Source organism: Helicoverpa zea, chromosome 21 (genome assembly GCF_022581195.2).
Source record: "Helicoverpa zea isolate HzStark_Cry1AcR chromosome 21, ilHelZeax1.1, whole genome shotgun sequence".
In the NCBI taxonomy this organism is placed as follows: Eukaryota; Metazoa; Arthropoda; class Insecta; order Lepidoptera; family Noctuidae; genus Helicoverpa; species Helicoverpa zea.
In genome coordinates, this window is record NC_061472.1 from 983,151 (window position 1) to 999,467 (window position 16,317).

Below are 16,317 nucleotides of genomic sequence, written 5' to 3' on the forward strand. Positions count from 1 at the left end.
AATTTATAAAATTCTTACTAAAACACTAGCTTTTGCAATCAATTTCCCCCGCGAGACGTAAGGAAACTACTTTTCGTACCCGGACAAAAGTAGCTTGAAACCTTTCTCGATAGCTATTAGCTAGACTGGGTATCTAGCACTAAAAGAATTCTTCAAATTGGTTCGGTAGTTCCTAAGATTAGTATGTTCAAGCAAACGAACTCTTCAGCTTTAAAGAAAAAAAGAAAGAAACATTTCTTTGCGTAGAACAGTTTTTACAGAGGTTAAACGTTCTAGCTTTATTCTGCCCAACTTGGCATGCAAATATTTTTACTTACTTACATAATAATTTAACGGACGGAACTAAAACGGATTTTAGTGTTAAAAAAAATCCGGACATATAGCGCCATCTATTGGTCAAACCTCCACGCGAACGAAGTCGCGGGCAAAAGCTAGTTTTATAATAATTACCTAGTCCAAATTCCAAAGTTTTTGTTGCAATAGACCAGTAGTTCCCAAACTTATTTTTCTCGTGGACCACTTTCAAAATTTTACTGGTTTCGGTGGACCCCCTGCTGCTACATTTCTACCACATTCTTAAAGTCGCCAAAAAATAAAAATTGTGTCACTTCTGAGTTCTGTTCCTATATTCCGATATGTAAAATAAAAACGAAAAATGGTGGTGGTAAGAAAAAAATATTAAGGTAATATAGGTTCAGGTCATAATTTTAATTAATGGGAAGGATGTATCTGATGGAGTGTCAGCAAACGATCAATGTTTGGCTTTATTTTTGTGAGCAATAACCGCAAATCCCCCCGCTCTGTGATGTTTAATTTGCTCCTTTATTTTGTTAAGAGGTTTGTAACGGCACTAAAACTCCTTTCGACAAGGTATGACGAGGGAAAAGCTATTAAAAATTTCCTTGCGATTTCCCACAGTCCAGGATATTTTTCGGGTATATCTGCTTGCAGCCAAAATGTTGGTAGCCTTTTCTAAATTTCACCTTCAGCTCCTCATTAGTGCTTAGCTCGAGCAGCTCCTCTTGTAATACAACATTGGCCACTTCCGTTTCATCAAATGGATTTATGATCCATGGTGGTATATCCATCGTCAGTATATCTTCAAACCTGGTTTTGAAGTCATCATGCAGGGCACTTAGATGTTGACTGTAGGTATGGATATCCTCATCAATACATTCTACCTGCGACAAGTTTGGAAATTGAGAGAATTCGCGCCGACTAATGTTTTGCTTCATACAATTTCCCAAGAAAAGCAGAAATTATCCCCTTTGTTTTTATTAAATTCAGGCTGTCCCCTTGTAACTGCAAGTTAATATCATTAAATTTTTTAAACAAATCTGTCAAATACGCAATGTCTGCTTTGAATTTGATCAAGTTTTCTTTTAAATCTGTACACGTACTGTGCGCTTTGCAAGTCTGTACACGAAATTGTATTTGTGCATTTGATTTTGTGTTATTTATATATGTATTAAAGTTTATTTAATATTATATATATATGTGTATGTATAATAAGTCTATGTACGTTTATATATTTTCGATTTGTCTCATATACATATTTAGTGCACCTGCCATGAAACTTCTCCTCCACCTAAAGGTTGACTGGTAGAGAACGCCTAAGGCGTTAAGTCCGCCTTTGTACATTGTTTTTTTGTAAAATGTGTGCAAAAAGTATAATAAATAAATAAATAAAAAAATTGTACGTAATATCGAATACGCAAGTTTGGACAAGTAACAGTCGCTTGCCTTATTAAAATATTATCTGCTTAGATAGGTACTTAAAACAATGTAGGTAGGCCCTTATAAAAACTATGCTTACATTTTTGCTCTTTACTATCAAAAGCAGATAAATTTTCGTGGACCCCCATTAACATCTTATGGACCCCCATTTTTTGTTCACGCCTACGTAGACCCCCAGCAAGTCTCCCGTGGACCCCTGGGGGTCCACCTGGACCACTTTGGGAATCACTGCAATAGACTAACGATAATTTCTACGTATAGGTAAGGTAGCTAATTATAATCCTTGTAATTAAATACAATAAAATAATTAACAAACTAACGTTCGGCCATTCAGAGAATGCGTTCCTGACACGTCGCGATTGAACTGACGACGTAACTTTGCAATGGCGTTGCAGTTACGATAAAAATATTTTTGCTGGTTGTTTACCGTTTTAACAATTGAGGAGCATTAAAACAACATTATTATATCAATAATCAATGAATGTAGTTACGTCGTCAGTTCAATCGCGACGTGTCAGGAACGCATTCTCTGAATGGCCGAACTATAATAAGCCGCAAATCCTGGTGGTAAATTATATTGATACGAAGATAAAGTCAATTGTAACGAGATAAGCAATAAAGGTTCCGTACGATAAAAAAACAAGTGTTGAAGGATAATTTTCTCAAATTCAAATTCAAATTCAAAATTCAAATTCATTTATTTGCAAAAACATGTGTAGATAATATACATAGATAGTGTGATGCTTATTAAAGGTGTTACATAGTCTTCTTTGGCTCAACATGTTTGACCATAGCTGGTGTACAAATTAGTTTGAAACTACCATAAGATTATTAAAACAACAAAAACAAAGAATAATAATACAAATAACCCAAAAATTAGGAATTAATTTAAAAAAAAAAATGGTATAAATGTCATGCAATTCAAAATACTTAAAATAGAAACGCTTCAGAAGGTGCATTTAGAGCGATTTGTCTGTTAAAAATTCGTTGACATTGTAATAGGCTTTTTCTGTCAGTATTTTTTTAAACGTTTTCTTAAACTGGTCTGTCAAAAATTGCAAATTTCTGAATAACTTGTAATAACGAATGTAAATGCAATACGCACGAAATCTTTACATATACGTCTACGCCTCTAAAAATAACATTATTTAATCAATAACAACAAAATATTTAAACACATACAAAAATCGAACTATTTTTTGACCGTTTGCCTCCTATTCTCCCTGTTACTCAAAAGTAATTTAAAAAATCTATAAACATAACTACCTAACTCAACGTTTTTTATTTGAAATAAGCCTATAAAAGTTCTTTCAAAACGCCTACCTAGATGCACTGCAATGGGTAGTTTTATCTTCAAGGATGGAGGATAACATTATAGTTTTAATATCCGCCGACGGAACCCTACAAATCGTAGTACTATAAAAAGGAATCTGCGTTAATTAGTTCATTACGTTTTCTAACAAAATGGCGAAGCTGGCTTTTGTACTGTTATTGGTAGCAGGTTAGTAGTAATTTGTTTTCTTAATTAACATGCAAGTAATTTAATTAGTATATTTGTATGAAATAACTTCGGTAGTGGGTTAGGTACTGCCAATGCCATATTTACTTAGGGTGGGTTGCACCATTTGACTGTAACAACAACTGAACCATTTTCAGCTGCCAAATTGCTGATTTGACCATTGGACGGCAATTTTACGGCTAGTTATTGTTTGGTTGTCGTTAAAAGGTGCAACTCTTCCTTACAAACATCCTTCTCGCTATCAAGAAAATCGCGGAAAAGAAAGTCTAAATTAAGATTATTCTGTAACTACAGTGTTCGTAGGACAGGCAAAATTCTGAAATACCACTTGTGGTCTTTTTGCAGTAGCTCCATAAATAGTAACGATAATGGTGAAAACCTCAAAACCAAGAAGATTTGTCTATATAGGGTGTATTTCTATTACCTATCTCTCTATTTGCTTAAGAAAATTAGGAATTTGACATTCTTTGTGTGGGGCTAATTACAAACTTAAGTTTATAATCTAGTAGGCAAATCAACAGAACGCAACGCGAATCGAGATGCACTCGTATTTTATACATATACCTAGAGACATGCAGCCTATATGACTTCCTCTCCAATACCTGCTAGATATAATACTCCTTAATATTTTATTTTCATTATCATAATCATTAAAATTATCCTTTACTTTTGCAGCGGCGGTCTGCACGGACGCCGCGCGTATCGTCGGTGGCAACCCTACGACCATCCAGGAGTACCCCAGCATAGTCCAAGTGGAGTTCCGCACCGGCTTCCTGTGGGGCCAGTCGTGTGCTGCCAACATCCTCAACAGCAGATATGTGCTGTCTGCTGCACATTGCTTTGATGGATTGTGAGTATTTAGTTTAAACTGCATCAGAAGAATTGTTACTTCATTGACTGGTAGAGAATGCCTTGTGGCATTAAGTCTGCCAAAAGCAATGTTAAGAAAAAGTAATGGTGCGTCACCACGGTGCATGTATCTGGAGTAAGTTGACATGCGCAAGTGACCCGCGCGCACGCAACAAAACACGCGGGTGGGTATCTTGCTTTGGTACATGCGGGAGTCGCTAGATCGATAGATAACCTGCGCATGTGACTCAATATGCGCAAACTACTTGCACCGTGAAGACGCACCCTAAGGCGCGGTCAGCCCGTAAATAGGTGACGATCTTGTCATGACTATTTTCTCCGTGGTTCGGAAGGCACGTTAAATTTGTAGGTCCTGGTTGTCATTTGAACACATCTGACATTCGTTACGGGTAATCAGATGGCAGAAAGTTTGATAACCAAGGGGTTTCGTGTTGCCCGGGTTAGGTAACTCCGATAGGCAGTCAATCCATGTAAAACGCTGGTACTCAGCTGCACCTGGTTAGACTGGAAACCGACTCCAACATGGTAAGGAAAAAAGCTTGGCAGATGATAAGTAAAACGGATTTAAGTGTTAATGACGTCAATGTTTTAGTTAGGCATTAAAAACTTTACTTGTTGTCATTGTTCGACTAACCCTAATTCAAGGAATTAACGTGATAAGAATGACCAAAAAACAAGGGATTTAAACATGCCAGTGATGTAAGCAGATAGTCAGACTATGTTTAGACGATTAATTGATAACTGATAAGATAGTTCGCACGCGACTGTCGGTGTTCTACTGAATAAATAATTTTTACAACTAAAGCATGGTAGGTTTTTTTATAAACATTTGTTTGAGTTAGATTGCTATTAAACAGGAAAAAGAACTGTTTGAATTTTCCAAGAAAATTTCTAAAATGAACTAGGATAGTGTGAAATAATTTCATGAGATTATCGAATCAATTTCAGTCGTATCCCTATTAAACGAGGAACCGTCCCCAATATAGTTGGGAAAAGGCTAGGCAGATGATGAATTTATTTCTAAAATAAACTTATAGATATTACTTTTAATTAGCTTCATTAGAAGGGTTAACTTTGTGGCTTCATTTCTTCGTTATAAATACTGCCACAGATTACCTAGTTAATAGTTGGCACTGCTGTTATTTAACGTACCACTTTAATCTTCCATAAATACCCTCCAATATACATTCCACATTCCACGTTACATTATCTTCTTAAACACCCTTTTCCTTTCAGACTCTTCAGCATCAACAACCGTCGTATCCGCGCGGGCACCTCCAACCGCGGTTCCGGAGGCACCGTGATCTCCCTCACTCGTCGTATCAACCACCCCAGCTATGGGAGCCTCGGTAATGACGGAGACATCAGTCTGGTGCAGCTGAGCTCGGCCCTCGTGTGGAGTGACAGCATCGCTCAGGTGTCGATCTTGCCGCAAGGCTTCCAGATGCCTGATGGCTTGCCAGTTGTCCATGCTGGGTGGGGTACTACTTCGGTGAGTTTCAACATCGTATATTTTTGTAGTAGTATATTTTATCCCAAAAAAAATTGCAGGTAATTTAAGAAAGAAGAAGAAAGAAATAAATTTTGTTGCCATGTATTCCACTTATTTGTAAAATACATTTTCAATGATACAAATGCTGCAAAATAAAGCACGCATTTTACAAGCAATAAATTCAGCTTGCTTTTATAGCCATTTTAACCGCTTGATATTTTTTAAAATAAGCTTCATTCACAACTACTAAATTAAATCCGCTTCCATCAAATAAAAAAACACCTTTAACTACCTATATTATTAACACATTTCTTTCTGTCCTTACAGTCTGGAGGTATCTCATCCTCAATCCTCCGAGACGTGCAAATCTACACCATCAACCGTGACCTCTGCACTGCTCGCTACGCCAGCCTCTTCATCCCTCAAAGGGTGACAGAGAACATGATCTGTGCCGGTATCCTCGACGTAGGAGGCAAGGACGCGTGCCAAGGAGACTCGGGAGGCCCCTTGTATTACGAGGGCATCCTCATAGGAGTGGTGTCTTGGGGTCGTGGGTGCGCTGATTCGCACTATCCGGGAGTGAGCACCGCTGTGTCTTCTTATACCGACTGGATTGTGTCTAATGCTGTCTAAATGTTTGTTGAGATTAAAATAATATGATTGTTTAATTTGTTGTGTTTTTATTTGCACCTATAGCACAGACTACTATAATAGTTACCTATAGGTACCTACTGTGAAAAATTAAGCAAGTTCTACATAGGATTGGCTTCATTTTGCGAAAATAACGCAACAACATTACATGGACCTCAAAAACCACATTGGTAATTGTTATTAATTAAGGAGTTTGTTTTTGAGCTGTGTTTTTCATTTAGACCTTCAAGTTACTTAAAAATCATAGAATCAAAGTAACTTATGCATATATGTGACTAGCTTAATTTAACCAAAATAAATGCCAAAGTAAGTTATAACATCAAAAGCAAAATCTCATTTTAATAATAAATGATTTTGCCTAAACAATTTTGTTCATCATCAAAGTAATTTTTTAAAAGCTTCATGTGAAGTGTAAAATAATTGCTCAATGGAAAGTTGATAGCGTTACAGATAATTTTTCAAAGAAATATAATTGTAAAGGCATAAAATGATTCGAATTCGAATTTTCGTGGAATTCATATTTTCGAAACCGACTCTTTATTTTCTTGTATTTATCTATATTTCAGCATGGAAAGCTAAAACATTTTAACATTATTTTTCGTTTATTTACCTAGTTGCAACTCGGGGTTTCCCAGTTTTTCACAAACGGGAAACCACAATTCCCCCATGCCCACTAAATGCTGGTCTATACACATTTATAAATAATGTCTATACGAATTTTTCTAGCATTTTTGTTACTAAACGGTTTGATTGAAAAAAAAAATACCTATGCAAAAATCTTTTCTAAAACAGTTTCCAAAATAATTCAGCTAATTGATAACCTAAACAAAAAACATCAAACAAAGGCAGCAGGAATCTAGACTCAAATTCCAGGTAAACCTCCCGGGCGCGCGATCAATAGTTCCCGCCTATCCCGACGCGCACCACGCATGCGCGGCGGCCATCTTCCTCAGTCCCGGTGCGACGGGATACACATTGCAACAGTAAAAACAAAATATTGACACGGTGCGCGCTAAATATTACACAAAATGGGTAAAATTAATTCTGACAGGGACCCTGAAGGTAAGATTTAAGCTAATTAGTCTTTATTTCTATAGATATTTCGATAGTTGTGTTCATGAAGTGTGTTTGCGGCGTGTTTGAGTCATTTCTGACAGGATTGGGGTTGTTTTCTATGCAGAACATTTTTTACGATGCCGTAGTTAACCTATCTTTAGTTTTGTGTTAAATATCTTTTTTATGTAGTTAAAAGGTTTCATATAAGTAGAAACGTTGTGTTGTTCATTATGTTGTTTGTTTCATAAGGGTTGTTGACCTAGCTTGCTAATAAGTGAGATTGGCTTAAGGGGATTTTTGTTAGCTACAGATAGGTACCATTATGAATATTTTCTTTTCTATGTGTTATTTGTTTCTGTTGGTAAGTATATCTTCTTGGCATTTTCTTTCATTGAGTTTACCTTGCTAACGTAATGAGTTACTTGTGGCCTTGTGGCACTGTGAACTACCGAGCTCAACACTGCTTTTGCCAATAAGACAACACTTTTACTAGTGTGCACTATTTAGTTACTACTACTATGTCATACAACTTTTTGATTGTCTATATCTTTTGTCTATGTCTTTTGTCTAGCTATTTAAGTACTACTCATCAACTAAGTTACGTTAATCTATGATTCACAGACAAGATCTTTTAGTAATCATTAGTTCACCGGACTAATCATTTATTTCCGAAGTTAGTAAACCAACAAAGTTGATACAGAAGTTGAGAACTAATCCAGACTCAGTTAAATCAGATTTAGAAGTTAGTCTTAGTTAAGCTCAACTTTGTAATTTAGACTGACGCAAGCTTTTGATTAAGAGAATAATAGAAATGCGTTGCGAGTGGTTTAGTGTGACACAAATTGCAACTAACTGGAGTTTAAACTAACTTTGCACTTAAATAAATTTTGCAAAATTCGTTTAAAACTCGTCAGTTTCGTGAACATTACTGTTATTTTAGTTTGTAATTATGCAGGTGCTGTGTTTCTTGAAAAACTGTACTTATTTAAAGATGAAGAACTTTCGTTTTGGTCTTACAAGAGGGTCCGTGGTCTTGCAAAGTGGCCATAGGTATTTCAGTCAAAATTTTGTAGGTATATAGGTATTTTATGTCACAGAGATGATACCTATCATCTCCCAACCTTTTCCCAATATTTCCCTATGTTGGGGTCGACTTTTATGTCGGAGACGATACTAAAATATTCAATTTGACAGTTTCAGAAGACATGGTGGAATCAATAGACGAGTTAAAAGAAAGACTCTCAGTCATGAAGAAGATGATGGAAGAAAGGAAAGCGGCTGGCACTGGCACCAAGGAGTTGTTCCAAGGCCAGGCTTCCAGTCTTCAAGGAACCACCATGATTGATGGCAACTTCCTCAGTTTTGTCTTCGGAGGGTCCCTTTTTGTGATCATCAGTGTGTCAGTATATGCCTTCTACAATTTATACCACGCGGTCCTTAAGAAATTTCCCTCGACCCACACGGAGTTGTAATTTGAACTCTATTGAAACGCAACAAGGTTCATTTGTGATTCTCGTAAATTGTGTGAGAACGGACAATATGTTTTCTTAGTTCGGAATGATTAAAGTGTGAGTAACTTTTTGGTGTTGTTTTATTGTTATTAATTGTGAAGTTTTGTTTATTCTGACTGCCAGTCTGCCAATTTAGGAACTGACTCGTAATAGGTTATGTGTCAAGTCTATAACAATATGGTTGAATCCCTGTTCTAGGCATTTATTTAGGATATTAAAATGTCGCATAATACATATCACTTGTAATCAAAATAAGTAATTTTTCAATTTAAGTATTTAATTTTTTGACAAAACATGCCAGTATAATTCTTAACGGAAGGTTCGTAACATGTATTTAAGCCCTGTAGTTGATAAAATTATTATTAACGAGGAATAATAATTACTACAAAAAATGCTACATTACCAAAAATATTATACCTAAAACAACTTCAAAGCTAGTAGAAGGCTTGCCGAAAGTTCCAATACAAAAGTCTCTTAGCTCTCCCTCTACATAAATATCTGTATTTAGGAGAAGCTAGTCGTGACCAATAAGTTCCCATAGCTAGATACACACATGCATCGATTTATGCAAATAATATCTCGCTTCAATACCAGCCAATGCATGCAGAAGAGAACCAAACACACTGTTACCACATTCATTTATAAACTCAGTAATAACAGAGTCGTGAATAAAACCTATTTCAGCTTCTGATGTTAAATACGAATTCACCACTATATGACATAAGTCACAGTAAAGACACAAGCAAAAATGTACTCTAGAGTCTAAAAGATAAGGTTGAAAGTTGTACGGTGAATGTTCATGTTAAAGTTGAAATAAGCTATTCTGATAAATGCATAATGCATTTTGCAAATTCGTCTAATTTTCAGTATGATGTGAATGCTGTTGGTGTTGCGTTTAACTTTGTATTCCGTTTAGAAACATTTTAGTATGGGTATAAGCACCTTTGCACAGTGGTTTTCGTGTGTAATATTTGGAATTGGCTGTTTGAGAGAATTTATTTTAAAACTTGTATTACTATGCAGCTGTTAAAATTGTTTTAGAGCATAATATAGCAACTCAGTTATCGATATGGTATATCAGTTGAAAACCTGAAAGTTTTAATATGCTTTTGCACTTTCCAAGTGGTAACTTAACATTTTAGAGACTTACGGAAGAAATTACTTATAGCGAGGAAACCTGAATTTTCGTAAGTATATGTCCAAAGTAGCTTGAGTGATGTATCGGAGATTTTCAACATTTTTTTTAATTGAATTGAGAATTGAATTGAAAAATTTATTTCAGACTAAGCACACACAGTACATAGTCCATATTATGTTAGTATATGAGAAACTTAAAAATCTATGTTAGTAAAATAATAATTATTTTGAACATGCATCGACGAGCAGTGCCTGGAGCATCTGACCGTCAACTCTGTCCGGCAACACACTCAGAAGCGTGTTGCTGCTCCCCTTTACCCGAGACCACAGGGCGGCCGTTCTCTTACGAAGTATTCAGCGAGTTCTCAAAAGATTTCTAAATTACTTAGAGATTAGTTCAGGTAAGATGGGATAGTTAAAAAAAAACTATACTTGCAAAGTAAATACATTTTCATACAAAGTGATTTTTTATTTAGTTCTCTCTGCTAACCATAGCAGATAAACTAAGTAATTAAAAACAGCAATAATAGATGAGAGTTATTCTATCGCTACAGTTTGCAAAGCGTTCACTGTTACTGTAGTTGTATCGCAGTTACTAAGCTTTAGATAGCACTGTTTTAATAACTAGCTAGTTTACTAAGTTTGAAATCTGCAGATAATATGATATCCAAGAATTTCGTAACAGTCTTTTGTCAGCTTAAAAAGCCTAGTGGTTAAAACATGTCACTCAATTACGGGTGTGTTCGATTCCTGATCAGGCAAGTTTCAATGTCGGTATCTTTTCTTACGCGCATTTTCTTTATGAGAAAAGGTATGTGCCCTGCAGTTGGACAGTAAACAGCATTTATGATGACGATGTTTATAAGAAAAATGGCATATGTGGCCGCTATAATTATTTTTAACAAATATTAAACATCAGTACATCTATCTACAGCAGTTATTTATATCATATTCCATAGAATATGGTATCTACTACGATAAACTAATTATAAACTCAGAACATTTTAGAACCACACGAGCAGAACGGGGATTGAATATAGTTGTAAAACAATTCGGTTCTCCGCTTGTTATATTAGTAGGGTGACCATTAGTGAGGATGTCTTGGTTCAAGACTATTTTCTTAGCCTTTTTATTAACACGCTTATATAAGCTTCACTTGTGACTAACTATGTATGTAAGAAAATCTTGGAATCTTAATTTGACCTACTTCCCGGTCTTCGATTAAGATAAAATTTTGGACACACTCTGAGTTCTGATGACAATACGTGACTAGCTAAGAAACGTCATTACAAATCCAATATGAAGACTTCCCCAAGAAGGCTGGCTGACTGTTTAAAATCCACCCCCAAGTATATTTCAATTTAGATTTCACTTTAATTCATCCCTATCTTACTTTTTAGATGTTAGCGATACGTTACAAGCAATAGAATCATTTGAGATATGTACCTACGAGGTCTTGAATATCAAGATTTTTTTCTCGTTTATAGGTACATATTGTGGCTCTTATATACAAAATCCATCAATAATGAGCAAAGCTTCTCAAAAACCTGTAAAGAGGAGCAATGTGGCAGTTCTGTCAGTTTGCCAAAGAATGGTACCCAAAAAGAAAACAGGTACAAAAAAAATATATTGTTGTTTCTTTTTCCTTTTGCTTTTAAATAAAAGTAAACAGCATTATTTAAAAATATATAAATATAAATATTCAGACATCATTTTATCATATAGTCCTCGACACTTTAATAGATGGTCACCCTACTTATAAGCATAATTTAGTAGTAACAATTGTAATAACTGCAAAACTTAAGAGATTCTGAATATATTGAAATAAAGTTCTGAAACAGTTCTAACTCTGTACTTGCGGCGTCACACATAATTTTTCTCGCAAGTTTCACATCTGTAGGTATTGTCTATTAAGTTATTAGAAAAAAGATTTAAGTCACATAGCCGCATTTTCATTTATTAGTTTTGACGACATATATATTTTTTTTTATTATTATCTTTCATTAATTTAGGGGCTTTTGGTCACTACATATTTTTTACAATATTTTAATATTCAAAGATGTATTTAGTAATAAGGAAGTTAAAAAGAACCTATGCAATAGATCCCAGTGGAGGAATGAGTATCATGTTCTGAGGAATGTGCTGAGTATGAATGTGAATGGATGAATAAAGAGGAGGAGAAGGGAACGTCGAAAAAAACGAAGAAACGATGAATGGATCGTGTGAAATGAATGAATACAAAGAGAGTTTGAGCGACGCGACGCCAGATACAGAAGTAGATATGGAAGAAGGAGACACCTGCGCTGAACGGAAATAAAACTCGCCTTAAAAACAGAAGAATGACGGGATATTATTTACCAATACAAACATAGAAGCTATCATTTCAAACTACCAGTAAAATGCAATTATACAAACCATGTTTGGTTAGTATAAAGAGCCCACACTGTTCTAGGAACTTCATAAAGTAATAGTTTTTCCTAGAGCATGTAGGCGTATTGTAGGCGAGCTTGAGAGAATGTAAATCTGACTGGAATTTATTAACTTTCTGCGGTTAGTTTTATTCATTATTTGCAAGAGTTGGAAAGTTATTCTTTGATAGTAAATAACTCAATGTTCTCTCTTCAAGAAAACTTTATATACCTGCACTTAGGTTTTTTAGGGTTCCGTACTCAAAGGGTAACACGGGACCCTATTGTTTTCGCTCCTCTGTCCGTGCGTGCGTCCGTCTGTCACCAGGCTGTATCTCATGAACCGTTATAGTTAGAGAGTTTAAATTTTCACAGATGATGTATTTCTGTTGCCGCTATAACAAATAATACTGAAAACTAGAATACAATAAATATTTTGGGGGCTCCCATATAACAAACGTCATTTTTTATAAATAATAGTACGGAACCCTTCATGCGCGAGTCCGACTCGCACTTGGCCGGTTTTTATTAAAAACATACCGTCATTAGCAGTCGATTTACTCGAAAAATTCGAAATAATTTTCATTTTTTATAAATTACATATATAAAGTTTTTATAACTGCAATTTATCTAGACACACGGCAGTGTGTCCGCCAAGTTCGAGCAAAAAAAGCGACACACCGGCCGTGGGTTATATTACACGAACCATTTCGGGCCAAATTCGACCCCCTGTAACTCAAAATCTATTTTATTTACGCATATCAAATTCTAGTATCTATTGAGACCCCCTCACTTATCTAAAATACAAAATTTCATTAATATACCTATTGTAGGTCTTGAGATATTGACGTCAGAAAATCGCTATTTTTACTATACACTCACTGACTGACTGATTCACTGACTCACTCATCAAAAACCTAGACCACTTCCAATGGTCGTATTGACTTGAAATTTGGCATGGAGGTAGGTCTTTATGTCAAGGTAAAGGGAAAAATCTGAAAATGGCCAAGTGTGAGTCGGTTTCAAAATAATGAAGGTGTTTTATACCCGGTGTAAATTTATACCCCTAAGGAACGAAAACGAACTAAATTTATCTATATTTATATAATATATCTTCGAATGGTTTGTATTTAGTTTAGTTAGAAGTAAAATAGTGTAGTTAGAAGTAAAATAAAAATCTGAAAACGGCCAAGTGTGAATCACTTTCGAAAATAACGAATGTGTAACTTTGATCCACGAACATAATATATGATAACATGTCATGTCAGTCAGTTGGTAAATCTAGTCCATTTAGTTAATCTAGTTCATTTCTTTGTAAGAAACATAGTGCATATTAAAAAATCTAAAAGATAGTATAAATGAGACATTCCTTTAACTAACTTCATCGTAAGAAAAAAATAAAATAAACAACCTTACAAAAATAAATGAAATCCCACCCAAAACAAAAATGTGAAAGACTGCCAAGTTCGATAATATGGGAATGCTTCGCCTATAAAAGAAGTGAGATCTGAATAAGACCAAGTTCCATACACATACCTCAGTTAAAAATAGTTACTTTTTAATGATGTTACTTGGCAAGTTTTAATAGAAAATTAAATATTTGATTCATTGCGTTTAGTAGGTTTATAACAAGGTGTATGAAAACTTTCCAAGTAACATCATTAAAAAGTAACTATTTTTAACTGAGGTATGTGTATGGAACTTGGTCTTATTCAGATCTCACTTCTTTTATAGGCGAAGCATTCCCATATTATCGAACTTGGCAGTCTTTCACATTTTTGTTTTGGGTGGGTTTGAATATTCAGTATGTGTTAATTCACCCTATAACACATACATATTTTAATACAGTGCGAATCCTAATAAAAATCTAGTCACGTAAAAAACGCCCAGTGTGACAAACGCGCCCAGAAAAAAAGATGTTCAAACAAAAACGTAAATTAATTTACATAATAAAAATTAAATGAAGTTATCATAACAATTGTTTGTGTAATTCTACAATTAGTTGAACAGCTGGAAAATTAGATTCATACAAGATTATAAGCATTCTGAGTCACGATCAAGCATGGCCGCTGTTTCCGCGGGATTTTTGTAATTAACTAATCTGACGTTCATAGAGAGAAAACTGTTATCCCCGCCCTGAATCGACATGTGCCTTACGATACACAGGGTTGATACTTCCTGGAAATTTGCATTTAAATAATAATTTTAATGCTTCAAAAATAGTCATCTTTCTAATGTAAAAAAATTGTTGACTGATTGTGACATCCATGTTAAAATGGTACCTAATAATCTAATAAATCAGCCCACACCCATAAAAATAAATAATTTATTACAACAACAAACCCAATATTCGTATTGCCTAAGTAAATGAAAATACGTGGGCACGAAATTCGATGACTAAACTTCCCAGAAATACCGAAATCCCAAAGGAAAATGAGTAAAAGCATTATATTTAATTCAATCCACAATATCTACTTACAAAACTTTAATATTATTTTGGTAACTAAAATAGACGTGGCGACAGAAAATTAAACGTAGTAACAACCCTAGCAATGCCTGACTCACGCTCTCGGCAGTTAACGACAACATTAATGAAGTATACCCATCTCTCTCCCACCCATACAAGCTGCGTCTTAGTAGCACTGCGCAGGAAAAGGATAGCAGTAGGTTAAATTATGTTATAGGGTGGGAAAATGTGACGTGAACGGAATAAAAATATGGCCAGGGCGGCAGATGGCGTACAATGATGGAATCGAGAAATTAAAGAAAATGTTACTGTGTTCAGTATGACATTTTGAACTGTTATTATCACTGATATTTTATGGAATCAGATAATTATATAATCACTAATAATATTTTTAACAAATCCACGTTACAAGGGGTAAGAATAACTGTTTGCTGTCGTAATAAAAAATAATTTCCAATAACTTTAACTTTCGTGTCCTAATTATAAAACAATCATTCTAAGTGGGTTATAGAAAACCCCAAGTCACCATATAGTTTTACAAACCCTTTAACTACGACCTTTTCTTTCACAACTAATTTAGAAATCAACCCAGAATAATATTGATACAATTAATGTAGTTCCTCCAATATCGAACGGTTCACCAAAAATAACAGTTACGTTCCGTAAAGTTCCCACCCCTAATCCACCCCTAGCATGTAACAGGTAAAGGTACTAGCAACTGTATTCAGGTCTTCGCAGTTCGGCTCCGACGGCCCGCAGGCACGGACGCGCGGTTCCAACGAACAATATTACAAAATAAATATATTTTGTCTTTGAATGTTTTAAAAAATAACACTGTGTACTATTGCGGTCCGTGCGAGTTTTGGTGCCCAAATTAGAGGTAAGTTTTAGTATAAATAATTTACTACTTTTATTTATTAAAAATTGGAAGGATTTTTTTTATTTATGATTATTAAAAAATGTTAATGTGTATTTGGCTCCTGAATTTGAATTTAAATATGGATAAATCAAACAAATAAAACCTTTAAAGAGAATGCAGTAAAAGACGTTCGTTAATTTTTAATTATTCATTTACAGAAAATGCGTTCAATTATGTGTTGCATTCTAAAAAATATAAAACCATTCAATATTGTTATTTATTACGTATATAACGTTCAATGAATTCATCCTTTATATTATCTTATTTCACAACTTTTGTAAGCCAGAATAAACAAAAGAAAATCTTCCAAGAAAACTGGATAAAATCTTAAATAAATACTGAAGAGAAAAATGAAGAGAAAACGTCCGTAATCTCGTCTCCCGATAACAAAGAAACCGTGATAAAACTGTTGCGCGCTAATCAACAAGTAACTTGGTATTTTTGTCCAAAAAATCACGTTTTTTTTGTACCACTGTGCAGATGAAAATCTTTTTATATTATCTTTGTTTGAAGTTTATATTATTTCATCAGAGTTTTGGATCGGCGATAC

General features: G+C 34.8%; 3 protein-coding genes across 4 annotated transcripts in view; all 3 read left to right on the forward strand.

Annotated features, from left to right (window-relative positions):
- Window positions 1-3,086: 3,086 nt before the first annotated feature.
- LOC124640904 (trypsin, alkaline C-like) lies at window positions 3,087-6,286 on the forward strand. The gene is made up of 4 exons (XM_047178865.1): window positions 3,087-3,238; window positions 3,932-4,106; window positions 5,363-5,618; window positions 5,946-6,286. The coding sequence occupies exons 1-4, from the start codon at window positions 3,202-3,204 to the stop codon at window positions 6,249-6,251; spliced, it is 774 nt and encodes a 257-aa protein (XP_047034821.1). The 5' UTR covers window positions 3,087-3,201; the 3' UTR covers window positions 6,252-6,286.
- A 113-nt stretch (window positions 6,287-6,399) lies between these two features.
- On the forward strand, window positions 6,400-8,906 carry LOC124640905. Its single transcript, XM_047178866.1, has 2 exons — window positions 6,400-7,331; window positions 8,520-8,906. The coding sequence occupies exons 1-2, from the start codon at window positions 7,298-7,300 to the stop codon at window positions 8,795-8,797; spliced, it is 312 nt and encodes a 103-aa protein (XP_047034822.1). The 5' UTR covers window positions 6,400-7,297; the 3' UTR covers window positions 8,798-8,906.
- Window positions 8,907-15,581: 6,675 nt separating this feature from the next.
- LOC124640733 (IDLSRF-like peptide) overlaps window positions 15,582-16,317 on the forward strand; it is an 84,562-nt gene continuing 83,826 nt past the window's right edge. For both annotated transcript variants that reach the window (XM_047178638.1, XM_047178639.1), the window contains exon 1: window positions 15,582-15,728. The gene's annotated coding sequence lies outside the window, so the exon portion shown is untranslated. The remainder of the gene's footprint in view (window positions 15,729-16,317) is intronic.